Here is a 12,802-nt window from a genome sequence, read left to right as displayed (position 1 = left end):
GATGAGCCTTTGGCACTGTTCGATGTGTTCGTGACACAGCTTGGGTCCCTAAACGCCACTCTCGCTTCTGTCGTCTCGCATTATATTGCGCGGGTCGGCACCCTTGGGCAGGACCGCGCACTAACAGGACAACACCAGAGGTGAAGATATAGACATTAATTGCAATATGACAATATCCCTTCATTATTATGCTTGCACGCTGATCGACCGGAAGAATGGTTTACTGCTATTGCTATTGAGTTTGCTTGCAACTTTGTATTAAGCTGCTGAAATAAAACCGTGGTTTTACAGTTGCAGTAACGACTCGTTGAAAAAGAATGCATTCCATGGTTTTTTACTTCGTCACAGAGGTGCTTCGCAGCAGTGCGGCGTCATGAACGTATAGTTCAGACACTTTGCGAACATTGAATGAAAGCTAGCCAGCAACACTGGAAAAATTATAGACGTCCGACTGCACAATAGTTGGCCTTCAGAATTGGCCCCCTGCCATAAACCCAGTGCGGGTATCCGCAAGACGCGATCTGAAGCATGAACTTCCTAGGCGATGTAGTAAACGCAAAGATTCGTAACCACTTATTGCATAAAATGTTATTTCAAACTGTAAACAAAATCGCAGCAAAATATTTTTAAACGCAGTCACAAGTAACAAAACTACAAATTTTTAAGCACCACAAAAAACCATAAATTTCTCGCTGGTAGAAACGAATATGCCGTAGGGACAAAGACTACCAAGAACAGAAAACCAACACGCAGAATAGGCACAATAAGCAACTCTTCTGTGAAACCGGCAAGCCTTGCAAAGGTCGCTGTCACAATCCAAAACATCAAAATCTGTACTCAGTTATAATCTATACGCACAAAATAAAAACAACGGAGACACTACACACTACTTCCACAAATAAGAATCACAATAGTTGGTGTTGATTTGGTGCTCAGCAACTTACAGCCGTCACAAGCAGCACACATAACTACATAACGCCCTGGTCAAAGAAGGGACAATATTTGGCGGGCTTCATTTTCGAGTTAGTCGCGCAGCCGAATTCGTGGGCAAAAGGCGGAAAGTTCATCACAGCCTTGTTGCAGTTTCCCATGGGATTCGTACCGGGTCGGCTGCACATGAGGAAGCATAGGGTGATGAAAAACAACTGCCGCTCAGTGAAGCCGTCTCGTAAGCGCTGGTGCAGATCGTCGCTCTGGCCCAGCGCCTGCTCGAGGGCGCCGTAACTGACCTCGAGCGCGGGTATTTCGGGAAAGTGGCTTTCACCTGCGCCCAAGCAGCTGTCCACATCCGTGGCCGCGTGACGCCACGTGGACGAGAGCCAGAGTCCAGCGACCTGGGCATCGCTGCCGATCCGCATCCCGCGGGAGTCCAGCGCGCGCACTAGCTGGCTGGCGTAGAGAAATCCCAAACCTCCGTAGAACATAGCATGCGTGCCCTGTAAGTAAAAGACGGGCGGCGACAGTGCCTGCATGGAGATGCGAATGTCATTCAGCACATAGTCGTAGTCGAGAAGTGGCAGTGCCAAATTGGCGGGCAGATACAGTGTCTCGTCGTGCACGTAACTGCGAGACAGGCCACGGAGAGACGTGAGGGTGCGCAGCCAGAGTGCCACGAAACTAGTGTCATCATCGGGGAAGCTTGTATACATGATGGATATCGCTGTCTTGTCAAGCAGCTCTGCAATGGGCCACAGCTGCGTCGTGGTCTCGTTCAGCTTCTCCTGAGCACGCCGCTTCGACAGCTGATCCAGGCGCCCGGCAGCGGCTACCTTGTCCGCGGCAGCGCCGCGGATCGCTCGCAGCCGTGTGTCGATCTCCCGACGCTCCTCATTGGAAAAGTTTAACAGCGTGAACAGCGAAATGATGAGGAATCGATACGCCGACTCGACTCGGGCAGCGCAGAAGGCCGCGTGCTGTCCTGCGGCCGCCGCTGTTGCGTTGGCCCGCGCAGGTGCCAGCAGCCCGATATCTGTGGCGGGAGCGAACGCCTGCACGAACAACCAGGCGAGGCTGTCTACTATCTCCATGTTTCCATAGGTGCGGGTGATCTCGTCCAGAGCATCCACAAGCGCGGAATGGGTCACAATAATGCGGTCCTCACCGGCGAACGTAGGTTCCGTTCTCAAATTCTTGTTCAATAACGCAATCCACTCTTGAGAAGGAATACTGGTGATGTTCTTTTCTATGTCCTTCAGCAAGACCTGTGCCGGAGATGGCGTGCGGCCGGCATCTAGGAGCTTCTGTAGCACAGCAGTCTGCACGTCCGCCACCCTCCTGCTCTCATTTTCAGTCGCACTGGCAGTTCCTGGCGGAGCCAGCAGCTCAAAGAGCCTGCGCCAGTAGTCGAAGAAGCCGCCGCTGGCCACGAGCTCTCTGTGAAGCTGCAGCCAATCGGAAATGCGCTTCGCAGGCCTAACAATCAAGGCGCGCTCTCGTTTGCCTTGTTTCCGCAAGTTCCGGACATGGAACCATAGCGTCACACCCCAGCTCAACTCCAGGTCAAGCAGGAGCGCAAGTGGCCGGGCACTTGGCAAGGGCTGCTGCGGCCAGCTTATGTTGTGGTTGTCCATGAACTTGCGGAGGGCTTCGATCGCGGGAATGGGGGCGCTGGTAGGCAACTCTTTGCACAACCTGAACATCTCGAAGGCCTTCTCACCTGGTGCTTTAAGCTGAGTGAGTCCCGCTTGCAGGATGGACTCGAAGCGCATTGACCAGGCGTCCACGACATCCTGCTGAGTGGAAGGCGACCCACGGTGATAGGCGCTTGATGTCATCCAGGCAGAGCACACGAAGGCTCCAAAGTCGTCGCACGGGTTGATGCTCCTGTTGAGCCTGGCGCCTATCAATGCCTCGTGGTGGCGACAATCGGCGCTGTCGCAGTACATGTCATCAGGTGGGCCATCACCCCGCAGCCAGAAGATTATGATAAGGGTGGCGCCTACAGCGCACGTGAGCAGGGCCAGAACAGCTGCCATTTTGAGGATTATTACTCCTCTCCTGGACGATGTCAGTGTCAAAGGAGAAACAAGCTGCGCAACGAAAAGAGAATGAAAGATTGAACACAGTTTATTACGCCATGGCACTTTTAAGCCTTGGTTCATACACCCTGGCTTGTTAGCATAAAATAAACTGAGTTATTAAGGCTGCGAACTGGGCGAGTTGGTACTGATTGCTGTCCCGTTGTTTTATTGAGCCAATCAAATATGAATACTGCGTTTTTCTCTCTAGCTATCAAAGCCTTTTATTTCAAAAGCTGAGATAAACCTGTCGCAGAAGTCTGTGCAGGTGGATTGTATAGCAAGGCTGACATTATCTGCGAGATAGGCCTCAATTAGTTGACGATTATTCAACTAAATGTAACTAATCAATTCTCAATTTTTGATTCACGGGAGCGAGATTGTGTTCCAAAATTGAAGGCCGCAAACATCGAAGACGAGCCCAGTGTTCGAATTTTCCTGAATTGGCACTGTGGTTAGAAATAGACTGTGGCTAAGGGCACGTCGGGCGGTAACGGTGAACTTTTTTTTCCCGGGGACGTCGGGCGGACCTCACCAACGGGTTGTTCGAAGTTCGGCCATTAGATGCTTGCTCGGTAGTCTGCTCTATTTCTTCTCGTTGCGCCCCATTGGTTTACCAGCTACGAGGTTAGTTAACAATTAAGCTGGTTCAGGAATATTTACGATCACTGCCTGAAACGGGGCGATTGGAGTTCGGTGCGCGTAATTCGGGACCGCAGCAGTTGTTCAGCTAAGCGCATGACAATACCGTTTGCATCGTTCGTCTGACTTCGTTTTGATTGCAGCGTGCAAACTGCAAAGTTACTTCTGCTATTTTCATGCCAATATATGTGGTTTTCTACAATTTCGACAATTTGAAAGATTGTTTCCTTGAGGCAGCGCCTTGGAACGAGCGTCGGCAGGTCATCGCCTGTAACCGTATGTCTCAGGTATCTCTATTGCTTTTTACATGGATGTGAGGCATATTTTTAAAACTTTAAAGATGAACATTCTATCTGCCGGTAAAGAACTAGGATATGATATTCTTACGTATTACTTAAGGGTGCTCTGCAGGCTAAGATGCGCGTTGTTTCGTGTACGAGGGCTAGATCCATGGCAAGTATATGCCGCTGCGCTTCCGCGATCGGTGAAGACTTTCCGCCAGCACAAATGCTGGCAATAACTTGCCTAAATTACGAGCAGAAAGATATGAGAGATTACGAGACTGTTTCTTAAGCCGGAGTACGAAGGCACGGAGCGAATACATATTGTTACAACCCTGCTGGGGGCACGTTGTTTGACCCCTCGTTAACCCCACGAGAAGAAAAAAAAGATGTCTTGGGGAAGCTATATACTGCGGAATTTTTCCCACGCACGCTCCCCTTGTGTCAGACCGCGAGACGCGACCCACGATGGACAAGACGACGAAAGGGAGCGGGCAAAAGCGCATTCCCGAAACTACCGTGACTGACTGCTTCGGACCTCCATGTCCTCCTCGCCGAGTCCCACGGGGCTCAGTGGGTTATGTGCGGCCACTCTTCCCACCTGTGAATCGTGTGGTGAAAGGGGCGGAGCCTCGGTGTATTTACGAGTGTCCTGAATACGAACGATCACTCTGGGACCTGACGACAAGGCTCATCCAGTTGCTCGACGCTATGAACCTTTATTTCTTGACTGTTTGCTCTTCCTGTTTCCTTCTAAATTATTCCTTCTATTCTCTCTGTTTACCGTTAAATAGGAACTAGCATAACATTTATTTCTTATGGATTGTTCTGCATGGTGAGATGCGTGTTGGGCCGGGTACAGGCACTCAATCGTCAGTACATGCACCAGCGTTTGAGAGAGGGCTCCGTGCGCTGCAGTTTGGCGCGCGCGAGTGGCGCCACCTGGTTAACAGCGGTGGCGAAAGGCGGACGCAGCCAACGCAGCTCTCTGGTTCAGTTTGCAGTGAGCGAGGCGAGCGGTGAGGTGTTTCGTCCGAAGGCGAAAACAAACTTGGATAATTATGGGTGCTCTACCTACTGCTGTGTTTACTCAATGTCATAACAGCTATAAAAACACTGCAGTCAAAGTACCGAATATATTTAAACGCTTTTCTTGGACATCGTGCATGCTCGCTCATGCACAGAGGGTATGCTGGAAATGAGTGCACTGTGGAATTAAATTCATGAGAGTGAACTGGGAAAGGGTTTACATTGACTGGGGTGCTTCGAACGTGACATCATTGGTAGGAGCTGCTTTATGTCTTTATGTAGAGCGAAGGAATGCGTTCAGGCAGTCACAGGAAATGGTCTACGGTGAAGTTCTTGGAGCTAGCATCTGAAGTTTGTCTTCGTTTGTTATGCTCATCTGTGGTTCAGCGTGTCAATTTTGTTTCTAGTTTTTTTTTCGTGCGTGTGTGTATGCAGTGGGAGCGACGTCGTACTTCTGAGAGTGCTTATGTCGTTTTTCTCAAGGTTTCACCTAAGATTTTGTGTATTTATTTGCATCATTTTATTTCCTTCAGTGGTTTAAAATTTTGTATCTTTATTTGTTGCATTTATGAGATCTCAAATCCTGTTCTAGACGAATAAAAAGAAAAATAGAGAGTGGTTTAAATTTCTCTCTATATATATTTCTAGGATTTCACAACATCACTAAAACCTTAATTTCGGGAAATAATCTTTTGATTTGAATTAGGTTTATCGTCCCAATGCAACGAAGACTATGAGGGGCGCCATAGTAGGAGGTTCCAGATAATTGCAACCACTTGGAGTTTGACATCGCGCAGTACGCGGGCCTCTAGAATTTTGCCTTCACCGAAATGCGACCGCCGCAACCAGGATCGAACACGAGTCATTTGGGTCAGCAGCTGAGCACCATAACCACTGAGCCACCGCGGCGGCCTTTCTATAGTTAAATATTTACCAAAAGAGAAATACGACCAAAATAATTCATGTAATTGGTGTCTTCATGAAATTCCTGAAATGAAAGTCCTGTGGAAGATATTAAGCAAGAAACACATCGTCTTTTTGTATGCTTAGAGCTATGCTTCTCTAAGAGGAATACACAAAGTAAAGAAGTGTCGATCCTGCAGGATGTAGAGCACTATCATCTGATATATATGTGTAGTAAGTTTGCGTTTTGCGCATTTCTAGCCGACCATTCACATAGTCGATGTCACAGTGGATGTAAATTACATAGCTGATTTCATTATTTGGATCAGATCCTTGTTTCTCAAACTGTAAAGGTACTTAATCTCAATAAGCTGAACTGCGCTGGCAGATATTGCAGTGCCGTCGGGACTGCAACACAATCATGGTTGCTCGGAATCGGTGATCAGCCCAACCTGAAAGCAATTGAAACGAAATGCAGCAGTGGTGGCGTCAAGGCTTTCAGTGCGTTGAAATCCGCAGAGAAGAAGGCGTTGACTTAGAATGGCATCGCGGTCAGTGCGCGTCTGCTATGCGGCGCAGGGCCACCACGGCCAGTCTCGAGAGGGGCGCGCGTGCTCTCCCTTCGAGAGACCGTCCGTGACTGAGCGTCCGGTTAACGCGGCGAGTGCCACGAGGCGGCGCTGGCGATGTGGTCGCTGCTGGCGCCACCATACCAGCGCACGGAGCCCATAGCCTGGCTGCTTAAGTTGCGACTAGCTCGAGGTGACAGATTACGGGTGCTAAGTGCGACGATAAGGCACCCAGCGATTGCTTATCTCTGCAGGGTCGCTTCGCCTGCCGCCGTCGCTTGTATGTAACCTATTGCTAGTGACAGCGGTGTTCGCTGCGCGCAACTGAGCTTAAAGACACCGAGCTGTGTCCACTTGTGGAAGTGTGGAGGTGTAAGGATGGGCGAAATAGCAAGCAGCATGACGCGGTATAACGGGCCGTTGGACTGACTTTAGTCATGGGCCTACAGCGACGACCACTGTACGTTCATCGGAATCGACTGAGGACGTCGGGCGTATCTTTAGACACTTCGTTCGAAATATCGAGTGCCAAAACACGCTTTGAAAGATCGTTTGGTGAGATTTCCCACGTTGCATAATTATAAAATTGCTTCGCTACGCGCGGCAACGCCGTCGCAATCACGTAAGATCTTCTGCATACACAAACTACATTTCTGTTTGCTGCATCAAAAATGCGAGCGACGCCCGTTCATCAAACTTCTTTTTTTTTTTGCTCAAGAACAACAAGCTATCTATGTGCCCTGACCCCTACACAAAACCACTAGTCATGCGATTAACCAGACATCGTCATGTGCAGTCGCAAAACCCTTATCGTGCCAGACCACAAATTTGTTATATATTTTTCCTTGCACGATAAGAGAGTGGAACTAGTTCCCATTGAATTTTTTAATGAGCTCCGATAGCATCGCCAGTATTTATGAGTGTGTATTTGAATCCATCTGTTGAGCCCATTGTTTTCCTATTTTTGTTTTGTGTGCTAAATGTTATTTTCGCTTTCTTTCGCCTCTTGCTTGGGCCTACCATGCGAATTTCTGGCACGAATTTTCGCTGTGTTAAATTAGTGACTTGTGCTAGAATAAATGCATGTGCATCCCTTTGTTCCACATTTAATTGGGGTTATAAATATTGAGTTCTGTTTTTCCATGTTGTATTCCCTCCTCCTTGGGCCTACTAAAGCTGGCAATATTTTATAAACAAAAATAAATAAAATAAAATATATGCTACACGGGAAAGCCAATTGAACGAGCTTTCAAAAGCGTACTTTTGACTCTATATATTTCGAACCACAATCCCTATTCAGAAAGTTTAAAACTATGCTCGCCTTCGGTGTCGACGGCCTTCAATTTCTGAATATAGTTTGGTGCCCTAAATACAGTAATTAAAATGTTGTTTAGTCAATTTTAGTTAACAGTGTATTAATCAACGGAGCAGACAAGGGTAAGGATTTGAGGGGCTCGTTAGGACATACAAATGAAGGAAGACCGCCGTCACCGAAACCAAGGAAAGCATGGGGGAATGTTGCTATTCTTTTTCTCCTATCTTGTGGCGTTGACCAATGAGAAATTAATAGTGCAATTACTTTGTGGCTGAGGAATAATCAATTAGAAATTTCTCTATTCAATTAAGCGAGCTCTCGCGGTTTTTAATATAAAAAGCGTGAATATTAAAAAATCGCACTGTATACAGTAGTGACAAAAAGATATTATAATTTTCATTTCGTCGTATAAATTTGCAATATCCCGGAAATAGAATACATATTTGTCTTTCCTGAGTATGTTTTGATACAATAATGCCCCCTTTTTCCGGCAATAGTTCTTTGATGCCCAACCCATTGGCTACAGTTTGTTATTTTCGTCATCTCGTGCTCCCTTGCCATTGCGTTGATTTTCTGTGTGTTCCAAGTTATTGTTAAATTGCGGTTATTTTCAAGGCGCATATTCTGAGGCGACATGTATTCCCTACTGCATTTTTTTTATCATCAATTATCAGAGTGCGAGATGCACGTAGCGTCATCAAGAGTGACGCCCCCAAATCTAGGATGAAACACTACAAGCTCTAGATGCATTCCACAGCAGCGCAATCTGCAGTTTCACAAGTTTTGAAGGAATATTGATTAAGTGGAGGTTTTGTTTTTCGATCTTCACTGGGACACTCCTGACTGGCCAATCAAAATGTCGAGAAGGACCTTCTTTGCGCGAGCGGAACAAACTCTTGACTTGATTAATGTGACAAATTGGGCGTTTTGGCACATAATTACAGGCACAGCAGCGCACAAAAGACGCGGACAAAGTAGACAAACAAGGACGAGCCCTGAACTTTCAACAATTCTTTATTGCAACATTTGCGCACTTTATGCATGCCGATCGAGCCATGGTCATCGTATACGCGTGCGCAGATATAGGTGAGCTCTTTTTCGGAGAGGGCAATGAAGGCATAGCTTACGCAGGTCTCCCCCAGATTAAATATCAGTTCTGATTCTATGATTTCACGTGCGTTGCGATGTTTGCTTCTCTTGGTAACAGCAGTGCGTTCAAGCCCTGGGGAACAATCCTGGCAAATCAGACAATGACTTGCCAGAAGACATTCAAAATCTTTTCCCTCCTCGTTTTTTTTTTTACTTTGATGGCGTGCTATATTAGCCTGCCGTTCAAGCAGCTCCCAGTCTGGCCAACATACATTTTTCCGCAACTCAGGGGAATTTGATAAACTACGCCTTCTGCGCATTCAACGAAAGGCTGACTGTGCTTCTTGCCGCAGTCACGTTGCTGGGTTGCAAGGTGTCAAATCTGTGCATAATGATCCGTAGGCAACCCAGCAACGTGACTCACGCGTGAAAGCATGAAATCATAGATTCAGAACTGATATTTAGTCTGGGGGAGGGCTCCGTGAGCTCCGCCTTTATTGTGCTCTCCAAAAAAGAACTAACCTAATCGCGCACGCGTGTACTGTGACCACGGCTCGATAGGCATGCATATCAGTGAGGAAATGTTCGCAATAAAGAATCGTTGAGAAAATTCAGCGCTCGCCCTTGTCTCTCTACTCTGTCCCCGTCTCCTGAGCGCTGCTGTGCCTGTAATACTGTTGCCTGTTTTTATCGACATTTCAAAGACTTGTCACTTATATGAGGCTCTACAGTAGCTCTATGGACTAGGAGACGTCATGTGTAATGGGTTGAGCTAAACGCCAGAAGCCCAGCTCAAAAGCCGCACATCAGTGAAAATAATTGGGCCCCCATGATAATGTAGACAAAGGAACAACTGATGCGGATATCCGACCAATAGAAGAGTGGTAGAAAAAGTGGTCAACGTAGAAAGCTTCAGCGCGATGCCATTACGTTATTGTGAGAAGGTATTCTCGGCAATGACGAATCATTTCGTAATAAAAACCAATGTCATCGCCGATACCTTCACGTAGCGCACAAAGCAATTCTTCAATAAATTTGCTGTGGGAACGAACTGTTATGTAGCATGACGATAAATACTGGATTCCATTGTATGAAATGTCTCATATTGTATCTATATAAAGCTCGTGCGCAAGTTTGATCACGGTAAAAAAAATTAGACTCGAGAAACTGGAAAATCATATCTTCTTGTTCACTGCAGTATTTACTTGCATGCAAGACAGGGCGTATGAACCAAGCTTTAAAAATGTATTGGTTCATATCATGAGAATGGCACTCAAGTAGTAGTACTGGCGTTCTCTTTACAAACGCACGGCTATATTTTTTATATGTTTCGAATTAGATTTGCTACGTCGATTGACTGGAGCACTGGAGGGACGCAAAAGGTTTTACTAGAGGAATTTGTAAAACCGTTCAGGGAGGCACTAAGCAGCGCAATTCCTGAAAAGAAAAAGGCGTTACTCTCATAGCTTCTGCAAGCGCTGGATCAAATGCGTAACACTACAGAGGCACTTAATACTACGGCTGCTCGTGCTCGCTGATAGCCACCGTGACTGAGCTAACTTAGACGAGCCACTGTAGCGGCCACCAAATCTATGGTGAAGAGTAGAACCAGCCAAAATAGGACAAGTATGAGAAGAGAGGTGTACACCACGACGCCTGGACTAGCAACTGTGCTTTAACAAAAACAGAAACCTCCCAGCAAGGCTGACATGGGCATGCGCGGCACAACCATCACCACATTTCGGAAATAACAAAGGGAAGATAAGCAGCGTGTCTATCTCTGGCGATCTAGGAAAGCAGATTCTTTTAAGCACACTGAACTGGCACTGATGCAATTATTGCCGAGCATACTGAGAAACTAAGAAGAACGCTTCTAGAATTTCGCGCTTTTATTTTCTAGAAGCATACTTCATTAGTATGCGTGGCGGTAATTGTATCAATACCACTTCAGTGCGCTTAAAAGAATAGGCTTTCTTAGATCGCCGGCGATAGATACGCTGCTTATCTACCTTTCATTGAAACTGCGTGATACTGCTTACGCAGGACTGTGGTGTCATTCAGCTGGGTATGGCCAGAGTCCACCACGGCACAGACCGTCTTCACGGCAAGGAAGGGAAGGCTAACCCATTGCATGGTTGTCTACCACAGTGATTTCGAGGAAAAAGCGCGCACCTTAAGCGAAGGCACTCCGAAGCGGGCCTTTTTTCCTTGGTGTGTCAGAAGCGAAGTGTCTGACGACTGAACGCCGGCAGCGCCCGCTCCGGGTGACTCTGGCTCTGGCATGCACTTCCTGTCCGCCGTTCCATCGGGCGTGCCGGCCCAAGAAGGCAGTGGTACCACGCCCATGTCGGGGACAGCCTGCTGTCCGGCCGCGGAGGTGTGCCGGCCCACCGAAGGGGCCTTCAGGATGCCGGCCGGATGGTAAGGCTTCGCGGCTGCGAAGACGGCGCACTCTGCGCTATGCCTCATCCTCAGTTGCATCCATTTTTCGTAATAACTTTTCACCATCTCACAAGGGGCGGGTTAAAATCAAAAGGGAGGGGGCGGGAGAAAAGCCATGTTGAGCCCCACAGTTTCGACGAAATAAAAATACAATTCGGCAGGAACAGTTAGACTACAGTGGAAGAGTGCCTACGTGTGTGAATGGGTAACCAATAAAGTGCTGAGTTGCCAGCATACGTGCCAACTCTTCCGAATTTTCCGTAATATGTACGAATTTTGACTCGTATTACAATTTTACGAATCTTCCCTGAAATTTTGGTTGAAATAAATTTCATTTGCGAAAATCATTTGCAATTCAATTCAAATAACACACCGCTTCCGGTGGTACCTGCCGCCGTCACAAGAGAGAAGTATGTACTACCTCGTTGGAAACATACGCGAACAACCCGGCGCCAACACTCCCCGCTGTCGGAATTTATTTTCATCGCGCTTTTACCTGGGTGGCACGAAAAAGACGTTAGAGTCGTTCTAGAATGTATCATGGATGATTCTTGGGTCTTTTATCGAAGTAAAAGCGCGGTGAAAAGAAATTGAAACAGCGGAGCGTGTTGGCGCCGGGTTGTTCGCGTTTATTTCCATCGAGGTAGTACCATTTGTAAAATTAGCCGCAGCAGTTGGAGCATTATACAGTAAAACATCATTTACTCGACCCGTCTAAACAGACGTTTATTCCTACTCCTCACCCGTAATTCGGATAACCCGGACTGCTGCCATAGTCCCTCCAAACGCTCTTCTCGGGAGCTCGTTTATTCGGACGCCCAGGGGCTGGAATCGGTCAATTAGAACGGGCTTCCGAAGTGGTGCCGTGTCGCGCCATGACCTGCTCGAAAAACCGATCGCCCAGATATTCGTCGCTAGGCCTCAACTGCATGTTACATTACTTTCGATGCCCTTCTGGCATGCTCGTAACTGCAGCTGTTTTGACGATCGGCAGACCCGCCGCGGTAGGCCGTTCGAGTGTCTCGCCACGTAGTTTCGTTTTCGGAGTAAGCCAAGCTACATGCCGTTTAGAACGACGATTGCGTGGCCGCGCACCTTTTTTTTGTTCATTTATTTATCGAAGGCGGTTTAATCGCTGGTCCTGCAGGTTCTGAAATCAAAGCGCGCGGCCCTCGGTTCCGTCCGCGTGATACTTCCGTTCCTCTAGCGCGCCAAAATTCCGCGCTTTTCACGTGCTGTTCGCCGTTTGTGCGTTTCGTCACGTGCTAAGCCACATGTAAAGAAACTCAGCGCTATCGCGTCGTTCACTGAAAAAAGTGACGCAACGTAACAATTTTCTTTTTTTTAATGTGTGCTGTTCTCGAAGTTTATACGAATTTAAAAGCCTTCAGGTTGGCAGGTATGAAAGTTGCAGAATGACTGTGAGTCATGACTGTGACTATGAAGCGTGACTCTGCATACTTTGTCTAAACTCTATGCACCTTACATTACGTTACTTGTTAAGTTCTAAGTCGT

General features: G+C 47.5%; 1 protein-coding gene across 1 annotated transcript; it reads right to left on the bottom strand.

Annotated features, from left to right (window-relative positions):
* Positions 1 to 968: 968 nt before the first annotated feature.
* On the bottom strand, positions 969 to 11,314 carry LOC144118276 (neprilysin-like). The gene is made up of 2 exons (XM_077651268.1): positions 11,018 to 11,314; positions 969 to 3,029 (listed from the first exon to the last, which is right to left on the bottom strand). Exons 1-2 carry the CDS (start codon positions 11,312 to 11,314, stop codon positions 969 to 971), a joined length of 2,358 nt encoding a protein of 785 aa, XP_077507394.1.
* Between the last annotated feature and the right edge of the window lie 1,488 nt (positions 11,315 to 12,802).

Source organism: Amblyomma americanum, chromosome 1, assembly GCF_052857255.1.
Source record: "Amblyomma americanum isolate KBUSLIRL-KWMA chromosome 1, ASM5285725v1, whole genome shotgun sequence".
In the NCBI taxonomy this organism is placed as follows: domain Eukaryota; kingdom Metazoa; phylum Arthropoda; class Arachnida; order Ixodida; family Ixodidae; genus Amblyomma; species Amblyomma americanum.
This window is presented reverse-complemented; position numbering and strand designations above follow the sequence as displayed.

Excerpts from the sequence above, each read along its gene's own strand:
- LOC144118276 (XM_077651268.1), bottom strand. The coding sequence starts at position 11,314 with ATGAGGCATAGCGCAGAGTGCGCCGTCTTCGCAGCCGCGAAGCCTTAC. Across the intron at positions 3,030-11,017 it reads TCGGAGTGCCTTCGCTTAAG|CTTGTTTCTCCTTTGACACT; the intron begins GTGCGCGCTTTT and ends TTCGTTGCGCAG.